Source organism: Palaemon carinicauda, chromosome 4, assembly GCF_036898095.1.
Source record: "Palaemon carinicauda isolate YSFRI2023 chromosome 4, ASM3689809v2, whole genome shotgun sequence".
Taxonomy (NCBI): domain Eukaryota; kingdom Metazoa; phylum Arthropoda; class Malacostraca; order Decapoda; family Palaemonidae; genus Palaemon; species Palaemon carinicauda.
The window spans coordinates 42,878,642-42,893,641 of NC_090728.1; the positions used below are offsets into that span (position 1 = coordinate 42,878,642).

Sequence of the window (15,000 nt, forward strand, 5' to 3'; positions counted from 1 at the left end):
ATACCTGTATCTGGTGTATGATGACCAATGGAATGGTATCCATTCCACCATACTTCCTTGGAAAATTTGTGAAGGGGAGCAATTCTTATAGATCTAGTTCGGTAAGAATGGTTTCAGAAGTGTTGCTTACAAGCATCAAACTCTTCATCCCCAACTAAGGGAAAGAAAGAAGAAGTAGAAGACCCAGTCACTTTACCTTCCATTCCTGATTCAATCTCATGGGTTACCAGAGACAAAATGCTTTCTGTCCCATCTGGGATCTGGGTTGGCTACACAAATACTTGAGCAGCCACCAAAGGGCCAAGAACAAAAGTGTTGAGGGAACTGTAAATATTCTATACTACTATAAATAAAAATCTGTGAAGGTTGTTTGGGGTTTCTATACTCCCACCTTTAACACCAGGCTGACTGCAAGATTCCTCTTAAAGGCTAAGGGCATAGGGGTGCAAGGCACAGGGGCAATGGCCACTGGTTTTACAGACTTTAGGAGTCATAGTACTACCACTAATGATGTGGAAGTCTTCTTTACAGCCGTCCTGGGCTTCAGGTGTAGAGCTTACAGCACCTACTAGTGTGCAGCACTCACTAAGGGAACTCCACATGCCACCAAAGCCTGAAAAACTTGCCAACACAGGTACATGATCACCCTGCTCCTGCTGCAGACTCCACAGGGATCGAGCAAGGGGTATATGTACAAAAGCTTCAGGAAGGAGCTTAAAAATTTCTTTGGCATCATCTGGGCACTGCCAAGACTGGTCCAGGAGAAGACTTGGCCTTCCTATTCCTCCTCAAAGTATTAGTTTGCCACTGATAAGGAGGACATGATCTCCACTTGGCACATAGGGATGACTGCGAACAATCATGACCCCTACAAGAAGCAGAGAGAGAAAGAGGGGGTTTGCAGTGGGTCTTACCCTACACCAGTAATTATAAAAGTTTACCCTGCAAGTACGATAAACTATATCGCTATCAAGCAATCCACTCTGCAAAGAAAAAGAAAAAATATCAATAGCCTAGAATAGGTTGCAATAGTTACATCGATACTTGCTGCCACCAAAGACAAATGTGAAGAGTTTTTGACAGTCGGATGAGTGGAGCTACTTGTACACTCTCTCCACCTATTGGTAACTACCTTATTAACAATCTTAATGGGAGTTCCAGCTCTACTGAAGACATTCTCTATCTCAAAGGACAAAAAGTTTGTATATACATAAGAACAAACCCCAATACTGTCCAAAAGAAAAAATAAATTAAAGCTTCAACATTGTGAAATTCTAATTTCCCTTCATACCAGATTATGCTAACTGTAACGAATGCAAGAGGAGATACATATTTACAAATACGAGATTCTATGGCTGAATCCAACAATGCCAATGTCCTTAGAACTAAAGTATTAAGGACTCATGATCAAAAGTAAATAGTGTTTGTGAAATTCTAATTTCCCTTCATACCAGATTATGCTAACTGTAACGAATGCAAGAGGAGATACATATTTACAAATACGAGATTCTATGGCTGAATCCAACAATGCCAATGTCCTTAGAACTAAAGTATTAAGGACTCATGATCAAAAGTAAATAGTGTTAGCATCTATTTTCAACAGCAATTAAGAACTTTTCATTGCATTCATGAATGTCAATGTGGCTACCAAAATGTTCAAATTAATTTAATCAAATTTATTTACTTCTGGAAAGTCACTGGTATTTTATGCTATGACCTTAACATGATGTGGAATTCCCATTAAGAGATTAAACCAATTTTAACAACAAATCTAATTTAATTTAAGGGGAAGGGAATTTGATACACTATCCTGCTCTATACACTAGACATGATTCAACTTAAATGATAAATAGTGTTCATTGCAAACTTTATCATTTGGCTTGCTTACGTCAGCAATAGGAGTAAATAAAGAAGGGGTTCCCTTTGAAACATGTTTCATGAACATCTTTTCTTTATCCTAGTAAAAAATTGATAGCTTTATTTTGGATATAAAAATGGTTTCTGTAAACATAAGAGCATCAAAAACATATTTAATTACAGTAGAAAAGATCTGAATATGGCAACAGGATGAACTCCACTGATTCTACTAAACACATCAAAGTACTCATAAAGTATCATCTTACCTTGTAGAAAGAGCATGAGATGATCTCTTTGAAACTATAGGAGGTGGAATTATTGAAGTAATATGGTCAGGTGCATCTTGGAGGTCATCATGATCACCCGAACTAGTTTCCTCTGCTGAGACTCGCTCAATAACTCCACGTAAGCGTTGAACTCCTTCTACACCTCCTACTCTAACAACCTGAGAATAAAAAACATCCTCTTCACAAAATTGTTATTTGTTTATAAGTTACTAGTTTTGGTCTTAACAAAGGCAAAATTAACTTTTGGAATGAACAAATTGCTAATGCAAAAGAATTTAATTAAGACAGGAACTTCATCCAGTATCTGCACAACTTAACATCGATCATATTCACGTGTTCTAATTGCAAGACTGTGCATTATTTCAAGTTACATTTTGATGTGGTTCAGTAGAAATGGACACTCATGGTGAAGATGAGAAGGGTCACAAACTGTATTGCTAACAGAGGGATCATTCTTAATTATCTACTATGATGAAAATTTGTACCCTGATGATATACAGTATTTAGTAAAGATTAATGTAGGACAATTATAAGTTTTCAAAAAGGCAGTACTGTAAATCTGACATCAGTTTAGAAAAGCTTCCTATACAAATTTGAGCACCTTTTTATATAATTAATTAGAACTAAACCTTAGATCTGTGCATGTTCGAGTAGCATTGAGAAAGTAAAGACTAAGTTGATTATAGCGATGATGAGGATGATAATGACATGCCAGCATCGAATTCCAATACAGCAATAAATGAATCATGATTTGATAGTGAGGAGCTTCAAAAGCTATTAACTTTTCTAACTGCTTCTGTAAAATTTCTTCAAGCCAATGATTCTGAACTAACCTGCCCAATTTCAAACTCTAACCTGACTTCTCAAGCCTAATAGTTCTAGTGTTCCATTCAGTAAGAGTTCTAATAATACAGAGCACAATATCAGATTAGAGATCCTCTTGTAGTCTCAAATTCTTTATTTACTTTAGACCCTTTTGCTGCACAACCTTCCCATTTCCACAATCCTAGCCACTCTCTTAGACAATTAGATTGTGAGGTACAAGACAGCTGTTATCCTAGATCCTAATATCTCGCCACTTTGTATTTAATATGTGGATGGCGTGTTATATCGTACAATTCCTTTAGAGAAAATGTATCTGATAAAGTTCTGTCTAAAGCTGATTGGTTGCATTATATTTTGAATGTCAGTGCATATTGTACACTTGCAAGCTTGGCCACTGGTTCATTACGGTTTAACTCTAAATACGGTAAATATATGCTCTGGTACCTCAATTGCCAAAATAAGTTCCTCGTAAACAAATGTGTAGGAACTCCCGTGCCAAGATGTAAAGAAATGGAAAACCAGTAAGTAATGACTCTGTTCATCCTTCTGAAGAAAGGATTAGGATGGAGAGAACACAAAGAAAGAGTCTGACTATGATGAGGTAATGTACTTCCTTTTCATTAGGAAAATTTACTGCTGAAACGTATCCTAATAAAGTTTCTAAATGTAAATTCTAATGCTGTTCATTCTTCCAAGTCTTCAGACACCTCTTCTAAGAAAATTTACACTTATCGATTCCCTATTCTTATTTTGGATAGAATTGATAAACTTATATAAAATGCAAAGAAAGGCTGGTAATTCTAGTTCTTGATTAGTTTTGAAACCTATACCATTTAGATGTTTTGACATGTTTTATTTTAGTTTATATTTAAAAATCAGCTACCAAATTTTGTATGGATTTAATCTCCGGTCTTAAGCTCACCATTAATAGTACAAAATCTTTAAATGCATGCTTTACGAGCTGGTTTACTAAAGAAATGTGGTATGTGCGTGACAAAGTAAACCATTCTTGAATACACCCCTTTATTATTATTATTATTATTATTATTATTATTATTATTATTATTACCAGCCAAGCTAAACCCCTAGTTGGAAAAGCAGGATTCTATAAGCCAAAGGGCCTTAACAGGGGAAAATAGCACAGTGAGGAAAATAAATAAGGAAACAAATAGAATAGTGTGCCTGAGTGTACCCTCAAGCAAGAGAACTCTAACCTAAGACAGTGAAAAACCATGGTACAGAGGCTATGACACTACCCAAGACTAGAGAACAATGGTTTGATTTTGAATTGTCATTCTCCTAAAAGAGCTGCTTAACATGGTTAAAGTCCCTCTTCTATCCTTAACAAGAGGAAAGTAGACTGAACACTTCAGTGCAGTAGTTAACCCCTTGATTGAAGAAGTTTTTTTTTATTATCTGTGTTATCAGATGTATGAGGAAAGAAGAAAATGTGCAAAGAATAGGCCAGACTATTCAGTGTGTGTAGGCAAATGAAAAAGGAGCAGTAAATAGAGAGGGATCCAACGTAGTACTAAGTGTCATGTAAAAGGATCTGGTAATATCTCAACGGGTGGCTGGTTGCCATGGCCAACCTACTACCTCTGATACTATAGTGGGAGTTATTGCTAGTCTTTTAAAAGTAGTTTGTCAGCAATAATGATTTGAATTTGGCTTTAAATTATCTGACTTGTTTACTTGAAACTATTTTAGATGGGGCTTCGAAGGCTATAGCAGCCTTTGGGTCTTGTAATTAAGAGAAGAAAATTATAGTATGTTCGGAGAATGAAGTCTGTTCAGGGTGGGGCTGGTTAGGTCATTTACTTCTAGCCATGCTACCAAGCAACCTACAAACATGTATCTCTCTCTTATTTCCTATTAATGTGGTATTCAAAAAGTATTTTGTTTACTTGCAGTATTAGCTTCCGCTAAATACACAAATGAACTAAAAGAACTATCTTCTAATAGCCTTTGGGAACTTGAGACATCTTTTTTGCCTGCTTTCAGAATCAAAAACTATTTGAGGACTAAGAGTTTGCCACAATTCTTCCAAATTCCCTTACTGCAAAAAGGCTGTGAGCATTATATCAGAAAATAATCTTTTTTTGTCCAGTAAGAGATAATCCTTCTAATTTGCTTTGGGGGATCAGAATTCCAAATTATTCTCTCTCCAAAAATGCAGTGTCTTTCTTACCAAAAGTTTAGTCATGGAAGCTCATAAAGAATTAATCCAAGCCTAATGAAAGACTTGAAGGATGAGTTTCATGATATTAGAAGGGCAACTATATTTTTTATTTTTTTTTTTATTTTGCAGAAATCTTTCTCTGTCCTGCCAAGTTGAGTCTTGCTAAATATTACCTTAATCCTGTCTTGTTTATCAAGGTTGATGGGCTTCAGGTCCTATAGTGACTTTTTTAGTTTATTTAATTTATATTTTTCTTAATTAAAAGAAATTTAATTTCAATTAATTGGTGTTGGGATTATATAAATAGGTAATTGGGAGACTGACTGGGTTCCCACATTTCAAAATGTATTTTTAAATGGTTTTTAATCATTAACCTAGACTACATGAGAGTCTGGAATCTTAATTATTTCTATTATCTTAAAACTATAAATTATAAATTACCCATCTCTTTCCTTCACTGGTTACCCAACCAATGGATTGTCTCATTACTTTACAAGCGGCATAAGTCTATTGAAAGACAATACAGAAAATTTCATTTAGAGTTAGGGCTAAATGTCAATAAAACAGAGCTTCCAAGGAGACACAATATGAACTTCATACGAGTCTAGTATAGACACAGTATAATAAATTTTAGTCATAAAATTCTATAAAATTCATACAGAAAGGACAAGATATCCTTTTATCGCTTATGATATAAATGGGCAACCTCCATTATATACACTAACTGATCAGTTTACGTTAAGCGCTTAACTGATAAAAAACATTTCTCAAGACAAAATTTTCATCCAAATGCTAACAGTTATTGAAAAATGGACTTCTCTTTCGTTCCCCTGTCATAAGCAAATTATCTCTAGGGGCATATGGACTGTATGATGGCCTTAATTTTTAAATTATTTCTTACAATTGCTGATGATTAAGAAAATTAACAGTGCTTCTCCATGTATAATTTCAATGAATACTGACAAAACATTTTTCAGTATTCTAAATCAACTAAACTATTAATAATGTACACCTATTGAGCAAAAATGATTGGGCTACAGAAGATGTGAAGGTGCAACAATACAAATGAAAAAAATAAGGATTCTCACTACTGCACCAGAAGAGAACTTTATAGATTAAACAAATTTAAAAAAAGAATTATCATCAATTATTACTTTATGCCACAAATAAATACTGCTATAAAAAGAGAGAATATTGAAATGACTTCTCTTACGTACCCAAAAATCTTGCAATACTGTAAATACTAAACCTAATTACACTTACATCACATTTGGGATCTACACTGACAATGGATGCTGTTCTTATCATCGGGGCTTTGTGTCTTGTTTTTGTAGATATCATATAATTATACTCGTACTGGAAGAGATCAGTTCTAGGGTCCCAAGGTCGTAAGTCTGAGTGCTTGTACACGTATACACCTGTCACAGGATCCTACAGGGATAAAAAAAAAGATCAGAATAGTGGAAACTTCCAAAATATACAGTATAGCAAATCAGTATTTTCTTTTCCAAATAAATACTTATAGGCACAAGGAAAACAGATTGATTTATCAATTTTAGCAGTAGGCATCACAATGTCAAAAGGTCATTGATATTACCATAAGAATTAAATATTGAATAAGTCATTAAACAATGTTGGAAAAGATCATGCATAATGTATTAACTATGAATACCTGGCTAAAATGTTTTGGGAACCACTCTTCACATTTAGCTTTCCTTTCTCTAGTAGCACTACGTTGTGCTTCCTCCAAAATAGTTTTCTCCTCTGTAGCTGCTACCTGTAGGCAAACAATATAGTACATGTGAGACCTAAACCATCAAGAATTAAAAAATATATTACTATACATAAAAACTCTCCAACTTTTATGGAAATCAAGAAATTTTCATGAAAGGTAAATGATAAACTTTCTAATTCACCAGTCACAATGGCAGGAAATACTTCATAATCAATTAAAATTTTCAATATATCTAACTAAATGAAATTACTGCATCAAGATAAGTACTGTAACATAGATTGTGAAACATTAAAATAGCAAATATTAACGATAAAATAAATAAAAAATGACCAAGCACATGTTGATTCATTAATGAAATTTTTTTATCAATTTTGAATATTCTAATAGGAAATACTAAGAAAAGAAAGGGAACACAAACAAAATCAAATATCATAACCTGAAAATCATCATACCTGATCGTCATTCTTAATTGCCGCTGATACTAGTTGCCATAATCTCTCCGATTCAAATTGTCCCTGCTGATCCACGCTAACCGTAAATCTTTGTAAACGCTGACTTTTAATTTCTGGAGTAGCATGCCACAGAGTTTCTTCTTCCTGAAATATTAATGATTGAGAGGAAAAGTGGATTATAATCCTTTCAAAACTGGAATACTATAGTTACAAAAGATACTAGTTTAGATTTAAATTTTAAAATATTCCAAAAGATTTTTCATATAAGTTTCCTTACCCCTGTCCGTTTGTCTGTGAGGGTTATTTTTCCATCCCAGTGGCCCTCTAGAGTTGCTAAGGTTTCTTTGCCTAATTTCAATTTCCCACTTATCATATTGTTGGCATCGTAACCACTAAGGAACGGCTGAAATACAAAGAAACCTTCAAAAGAAATTTTAAAACAATTCAGCAATAGAAAGAGTAAGGAACAACAAAGCCTGTACATTTCTGCACAAATAACAGGAATTGGCTCCTTGAAACTAAGATAAAAGGCCATCAGAATAATAAGCCTCAAGTAACAATAAAAATATTTATTTCAAGATTAACTAAAACTTTCAACAGCATCTACAGAATTTTAAATGAAATTGGTCCTCTTAAACCAATGCCATTTCCTATAAATTTCTCAAGAGTATGAAAGGGAAAAATGTTATTTTCATTAGTAAAATAAATTTTTGAATATACTTACCCGATAATCATGTAGCTGTCAACTCCGTTGCCCGACAGAATTCTACGGAAGGGATACGCCAGCGATCACTATACAAGAAGGGGGTGTACTCACCAGCGCCACCTGTGGCCAGGTACTGCAGTACTTCTTGTTGACACCACCTCAATTTTTCCTCGGTCCACTGGTTCTCTATGGGGAGGAAGGGTGGGTCAATTAAATCATGATTATCGGGTAAGTATATTCAAAAATTTATTTTACTAATGAAAATAACATTTTTCAATATTAATCTTACCCGATAATCATGTAGCTGATTCACACCCAGGGAGGTGGGTGAAAACCAGTGTATATGTATATCAAGAAGCTAAGTATCCCGTATTTCATATTATCAGTTATTCAAAATAACAATGAAATTATAAGTACCTGGTAAGGAAGTCGACTTGAACCATTACTCTGCCTTTAATAAGTTCGTCTTCCTTACTGAGCGCAGCGTTCCTCTTAGGAGGCTGAACAACCCTAAGGTGCTGAAGTATAAAGGGCTGCAACCCATACTAAAGGACCTCTACACAACCTCTAACCTAGGCGCTTCTCAAGAACGAATTGACCACCCGCCAAATCAACTAGGATGCGGAAGGCTTCTAGCCTACCGTAACAACCCAAAAAAAAACAACAATAAAAGCATTCAAGAGAAAGGTTAAAAAAGGTTATGGGATTAAGGGAATGTAGTGGCTGAGCCCTCACCTACTACTGCACTCGCTGCTACGAATGGTCCCAGGGTGTAGCAGTTCTCGTAAAGAGACTGGACATCTTTGAGATAAAATGATGCAAACACCGACTTGCTCCTCCAAAAAGTTGCATCCATAATACTCTGCAGAGAACGGTTCTGTTTAAAGGCCATCGAAGTGGCTACAGCTCTCACTTCGTGGGTCCTTACCTTCAGCAAAGCAAGGTCTTCATCCTTCATGTGAGAATGAGCTTCTCTAATCAGAAGCCTTATATAATACGAAACTGCGTTTTTGGACATAGGCATCGAAGGTTTCTTGATGGCACACCATAAGGCCTCTGATTGTCCTCGTATAGGTTTTGACCTTTTAAGATAGTATTTTAGAGCTCTGACAGGGCAAAGAACTCTCTCTAGCTCGTTACCCACCATGTTGGAAAGGCTAGGAATTTCGAACGATCTAGGCCAAGGACGTGAAGGAAGTTCATTTTTTGCTAAAAATCCGAGCTGTAAGGAACATGTTGCTGATTCGGATGTGAATCCTATGTTCCTGCTGAAGGCGTGAACCTCACTAACTCTTTTGGCTGTTGCAAGGCAGACGAGGAAAAGAGTTTTGAGAGTAAGGTCTTTGAAAGAAGCTGACTGGAGAGGTTCAAACCTAGGAGACATAAGGAACCTTAAGACTACGTCTAGATTCCAGCCTGGAGTGGACAATCGACGTTCTTTAGAAGTCTCGAAAGATTTAAGGATGTCTTGTAGATCCTTGTTGGAGGAAAGATCCAAACCTCTGTGGCGGAGAACTGAAGCCAACATACTTCTGTACCCTTTGATCGTAGGAGCCGAAAGAGATCTAACATTCCTAAGATGTAACAGGAAGTCAGCAACTTGGGTTACAGAGGTATTGGTAGAGGAAACTGCATTGGCTCTGCACCAGCTTCGGAAGACTTCCCACTTGGATTGATAGACTCTACGAGTGGATATCCTCCTTGCTCTGGCAATCGCTCTGGCTGCCTCCTTCGAAAAGCCTCTAGCTCTAGCGAGTCTTTCGACAGTCTGAAGGCAGTCAGACGAAGAGCGTGGAGGTTTGGGTGTACCTTCTTTACGTGAGGTTGACGTAGAAGGTCCACTCTTAGAGGGAGAGTCCTGGGAACGTCGACCAGCCATTGTAGTACCTCTGTGAACCATTCTCTTGCAGGCCAAAGGGGAGCAACCAGCGTCAGCCGTGTCCCTTCGTGAGAGACGAACTTCTGAATGACTCTGTTGATGATCTTGAACGGCGGGAATGCATATAGCTCGAGATGGGACCAATCCAGCAGAAAAGCATCCACGTGAACTGCTGCTGGGTCTGGAACTGGGGAACAGTACAAAGGGAGCCTCTTGGTCATGGAGGTGGCGAACAGATCTATCGTTGGCTGACCCCACAAGGTCCAAAAGTCTGTTGCACACGCTCTTGTGAAGGGTCCATTCCGTGGGGATGACTTGATCTTTCCTGCTGAGGCGATCTGCCGAGACGTTCATATTGCCCTGAATGAACCTCGTTACCAGTGAGAGGTTTAGACTTCTTGACCAAATGAGGAGGTCCCTTGCTATCTCGTACAGCTTCCACGAATGGGTCCCTCCCTGCTTGGAGATGTATGCCAAGGCTGTGGTGTTGTCGGAGTTCACCTCCACCACCTTGTTTAGCAGGAGGGACTTGAAGTTCATTAAAGCCAGATGAACTGCCAGCAACTCCTTGCAGTTGATGTGAAGCGTTTCCTGTTCCTTGTTCCATGTTCCCGAGCATTCCTGTCCGTCCAAGGTCGCGCCCCAGCCCGAGTCTGATGCGTCCGAATAGAGATGAAGATTGGGGGTCTGAACCGCTAACGATAGACCCTCCTTGAGAAGGATGTTGGTCTTCCACCACATGAGAGTAGTCTTCATCTCTTTGGTAACAGGAATAGAGACCGCTTCGAGCGTCATATTCTTGTCCCAGTGAGCTGCTAGATGGAATTGAAGGGGGCGGAGGTTGAGTCTCCCTAACTCGGTGAACAGGGCTAACGATGACAGGGTCCCTGTTAGACTCATCCACTGTCTCACCGAGCATCTGTTCCTCTTCAGCATGCTCAGAATGCACTCTAGGGCTTGGCTGATTCTTGGGGCCGACGGAAAAGCCCGAAAAGCTTGACTCCGAATCTCCATTCCCAGGTAAACGATGGTTTGGGAAGGAATAAGCTGGGACTTTTCTAAGTTGACCAAAAGACCCAGTTCCTTGATCAAGTCCAAAGTCCAGTTGAGACTCTCCAGACAGCGACGACTTGTGGGGGCTCTTAACAGCCAGTCGTCTAAATAAAGGGAGGCTCTGATGTCCGCCAAGTGGAGGAATTTCGCAATATTCCTCATCAGTCGCGTAAACACCATAGGCGCCGTGCTTAGGCCAAAACACAGGGCTTGGAATTGGTACACAACCTTTCCAAAAACGAATCTCAGGAAAGGTTGGGAGTCTGGATGAATAGGAACGTGAAAGTAAGCGTCTTTCAGATCCAACGAGACCATCCAGTCCTCCTGCCTGACCGCTGCTAGGACCGACTTCGTCGTCTCCATAGTGAACGTCTGCTTGGTGACATAAGCATTGAGCGCACTGACGTCCAGCACCGGTCTCCAACCTCCTGTCTTCTTGGCCACCAGAAAGAGACGGTTGTAGAAGCCCGGGGATTGATGGTCCCGGACTATCACCACTGCCTCCTTCTGTAACAGGAGCGATACCTCTTGGTGTAACGCTAGCCTCTTGTCCTTTTCCTTGTAGTTGGGAGAGAGGTTGATGGGAGAAGTGGTCAGAGGGGGATTGCGGCAGAATGGTATCCTGTAACCCTCCCTTAGCCACTTGACAGACTGGGCGTCTGCACCTCTTCTTTCCCAAGCTTGCCAGAAGATCTTGAGTCTGGCTCCTACTGCTGTCTGGAGAGGAGGAGAGTCAATGTTTGCCTTTCGAAGGCTTGGGACCTTTCTTGGACCTGCCCCTGAAACCGTCTGGACGGGTACTTCCTCGGCTGGGGGCTCTGCCACGAAAGGGCGGAATAAATCTTGTAGCAGGAGTATCGGCCACTGGGGTGCGGTAAGTTCTAGGAACCGAAGGAGCAACCTTAGCCTTACGTGCTGAAGAGGCCACAAGGTCATGAGTGTCCTTCTGAATAAGAGCCGCAGACAATTCCTTGATAAGGTCCTCAGGAAACAGGAACTTAGAAAGCGGAGCAAAAAGTAACTGAGACCTTTGACAAGAGGTGATACCAGTGGAAAGGAAGGTGCAAAGTTGTTCCCTTTTCTTGAGTACTCCCGAAACAAACATGGAGGCAAGTTCGCCGGAACCATCGCGAATTGCTTTATCCATACAGGACATTATAAGCATGGCCGAGTCCTTGTCAGATGGGGCAGTCTTCTTGCTCAAGGCCCCCAGGCACCAGTCGAGAAAATTAAAAATCTCAAAGGCGCGAAAGACTCCCTTTAAGAAGTGGTCTAAGTCAGAAAAGGTCCAGCAGACCTTAGAGCGCCTCATAGCCGACCTTCGTGGAGAGTCAACCAAACTTGAGAAGTCAGCCTGGGCAGAGGCAGGGATTCCCAAGCCTGGTTCCTCTCCTGTGGCATACCATACGCCCGCCTTAGAAGTCAGCTTAGTAGGTGGAAACATGAATGACGTCTTCCCTAGTTGCTGCTTGGACTGCAACCAATCCCCTAACATTCTCAAAGCTCTCTTAGAAGATCTAGCGAAGACGAGCTTAGTGTAGGCAGACTTAACAGGTTGCATGCCTAGAGAAAACTCTGATGGAGGAGAGCGAGGGGTAGCAGAAACAAAGTGATCCGGGTAAACTTCTCTGAAAAGAGCCAGGACCTTGCGAAAGTCAATGGAGGGTGGTAACGACTTGGGTTCCTCCACGTCAGAAGAGGGATCATCCAGGTGCGCAGCTTCCTCCTCAGAAACCTCATCACCTGAGGGTTGAGAAGCGAGAGGTAAAGTTACAGCGGTATGCTGAACGGCAGAATCCTGACAAGCGGGTGCATATACACTTGTGGATTCATCCTCAAGTCTCTGTTGAAGAGGATGAGGGCTGGTAATGACAAAGTCATGAGGCTGGGAAGAAGGAGGCTCTGCGGGAGTCTGGGGAGCAAGCGTGGTGAGAGGTGACTGTAGTAAAACCTGAGGTTCAGGCTGCAAAGACTGCTCAAGCTGAGGAGAAAGAGGTAGATGCATGCGTTGAGGTGCTGACTCATTGCATGAGGTTCATGTCTCAAGAGTTGCGCTTGCTTCAAGGGTTGAGGTGGCTGCGCAGTAAGAGGTTCCTGTCTCACGAGTTGAGGTTCTTGAGGTGGGTGCTGCGAGAGTTGAGGTGGCGGCTGCGCAGAAAGAGGCTCCTGTCTCACGAGTTGAGGTTCTTGAGGTGCTTGCCTCGAGAGTTGAGGTTCTCGCCTCGAGGAAAGAGGAGGTATCAGCTGCGAGAGCTGAGGTGGCTGCCTCAAGGATGGCAGAGGTTGTCGTACCTCAAGAGGTTGCTGCCTCGAGGATGGTCTTACTGCAAGAAACTCTTGCCTCAAAGGTAGAGGAGGTTGTAAGGCATAAGACTCCTGTCCCCATTGTTGAGGAGGTTGCCGCGTGGTAAGAGGTTCCTGCCTCAAGGAAGGTGGAGGTTGCTGCACAACGCTGGTATCTGGCAACTCCCAACGCGGTAGCTCACGCATGGAGGTAGCTTGAGGAACCTCAACTTCGTACGTCTGGCAGACTGGACTGCGTAGAGGAGGAGGAGCGCTCGTAGGAGGAGGTGTAACCTTCTCTGCCTGAAACTCACGCATCAATACCGCAAGCTGCGACTGCATAGACTGCAGCAAAGCCATCTTGGGATCAACAGACGTTGAGGTCTGTTGAGGCAGAGCCTTAACAGAAGTTGAGGTCTGTTGAGGCATCGCCTTACCTCTCTTAGGAGGCGTGCAGTCACCTGATGACTGCGGCGAGTCAGAGCTAGCCCAATGACTACATCCGGGCTGTAGAACTCGTGCGGTCTGGACTTTACGCTTAAGAGGTCTTGAGACCTGAGTCCAGCGTTTTCTCCCCGAAAATTCTTCTGCAGACGAGTAAAATAAGGGCTCAATCGTCTGAGAGTGGAAGTGACGATCTCTGTAAGATACGCCCGCAACCACCGAGGATACTGCTGTGCGCCGATCAAGGCCTGCCGAACCCTTTTGCCCTTCGACATTGCTTCTCCCCTGGGCTTGGGAGCTTGCAAGAGGTCCCGGACTGGGAGGACGACTGGCACGCACAGAAGTACCCTCACGCACAACACTGACACTGACACTAGCACTCGGCACAGCACTGGCACTACCACTTCCCACTGCACTTTTCACTTTAAGTTCCTTGACGTCTGCCAAGAGGAACTTGTGGTCACTCACTACCGACTCCACTTTATCACCTAAAGCCTGAATGGCACGTAAAACATCAGACATATCAGGCTGAGCACAAATAGTAGGATCGGGGGTAGCCACTACAGGGGGAGGAAAAGGTTGAGGATCATGGGGTGAGGAATAAAGCGAAGAGCGAGCCGAACTCCTCCTAACTCTCTCTCTCTCTAACTTAGTGGTATACTTGAGGAATCGAACAAAATCAAGTTCCGAAAGTCCGGCGCATTCCTCACATCGATCTTCCAACTGACAGGATTTTCCCCTACAGTCGGAACAAACGGTGTGAGGATCAACCGAGGCCTTCGGAATACGCCTAATACAAGTCCTACATCGTCTTTGGGGAGGAGCTTGAGAAAGGTCGGACATCTTGAATCAAAGAACAGTCAAGGGGGAATTCCAATTAAAGCAAAATATCGTTAACCATTAATCAAATCAATCTAAAAGCTATCTAAGCTAAGAGACAAGTTTCCTGTATAGCGAAAGCTGAAATCTTAGAGCAATACTTCACCAAAAACCGTGAACAAGACTCCAAAATTATAAGCGTATCCATGTAGGTCTTGCCGGAAGCACGACAGAGGAAAAATTGAGGTGGTGTCAACAAGAAGTACTGCAGTACCTGGCCACAGGTGGCGCTGGTGAGTACACCCCCTTCTTGTATAGTGATCGCTGGCGTATCCCTTCCGTAGAATTCTGTCGGGCAACGGAGTTGACAGCTACATGATTATCGGGTAAGATTAATATTGAAAATTAAGTTTTTATCTACATTGTTGAGATAGGATTTAGCAGCATAAGGTCAGAAAAAATGAGGAAATACTCAAGG

At 41.1% G+C, this 15,000-nt stretch overlaps 1 protein-coding gene across 7 annotated transcripts in view; it reads right to left on the reverse strand.

Annotated features, from left to right (window-relative positions):
* Window positions 1-15,000, reverse strand: part of Orp8 (Oxysterol-binding protein-related protein 8) — a 732,808-nt gene that overhangs the window by 3,036 nt on the left and 714,772 nt on the right. For all 7 annotated transcript variants that reach the window (XM_068372199.1, XM_068372203.1, XM_068372202.1 and 4 more), the window contains 5 exons: window positions 7,616-7,741; window positions 7,339-7,482; window positions 6,824-6,928; window positions 6,415-6,582; window positions 2,124-2,302 (listed from right to left, as the gene is read on the reverse strand). In XM_068372199.1, coding sequence (XP_068228300.1) covers window positions 2,124-2,302; window positions 6,415-6,582; window positions 6,824-6,928; window positions 7,339-7,482; window positions 7,616-7,741 — 722 coding nt within the window. The remainder of the gene's footprint in view (window positions 1-2,123; window positions 2,303-6,414; window positions 6,583-6,823; window positions 6,929-7,338; window positions 7,483-7,615; window positions 7,742-15,000) is intronic.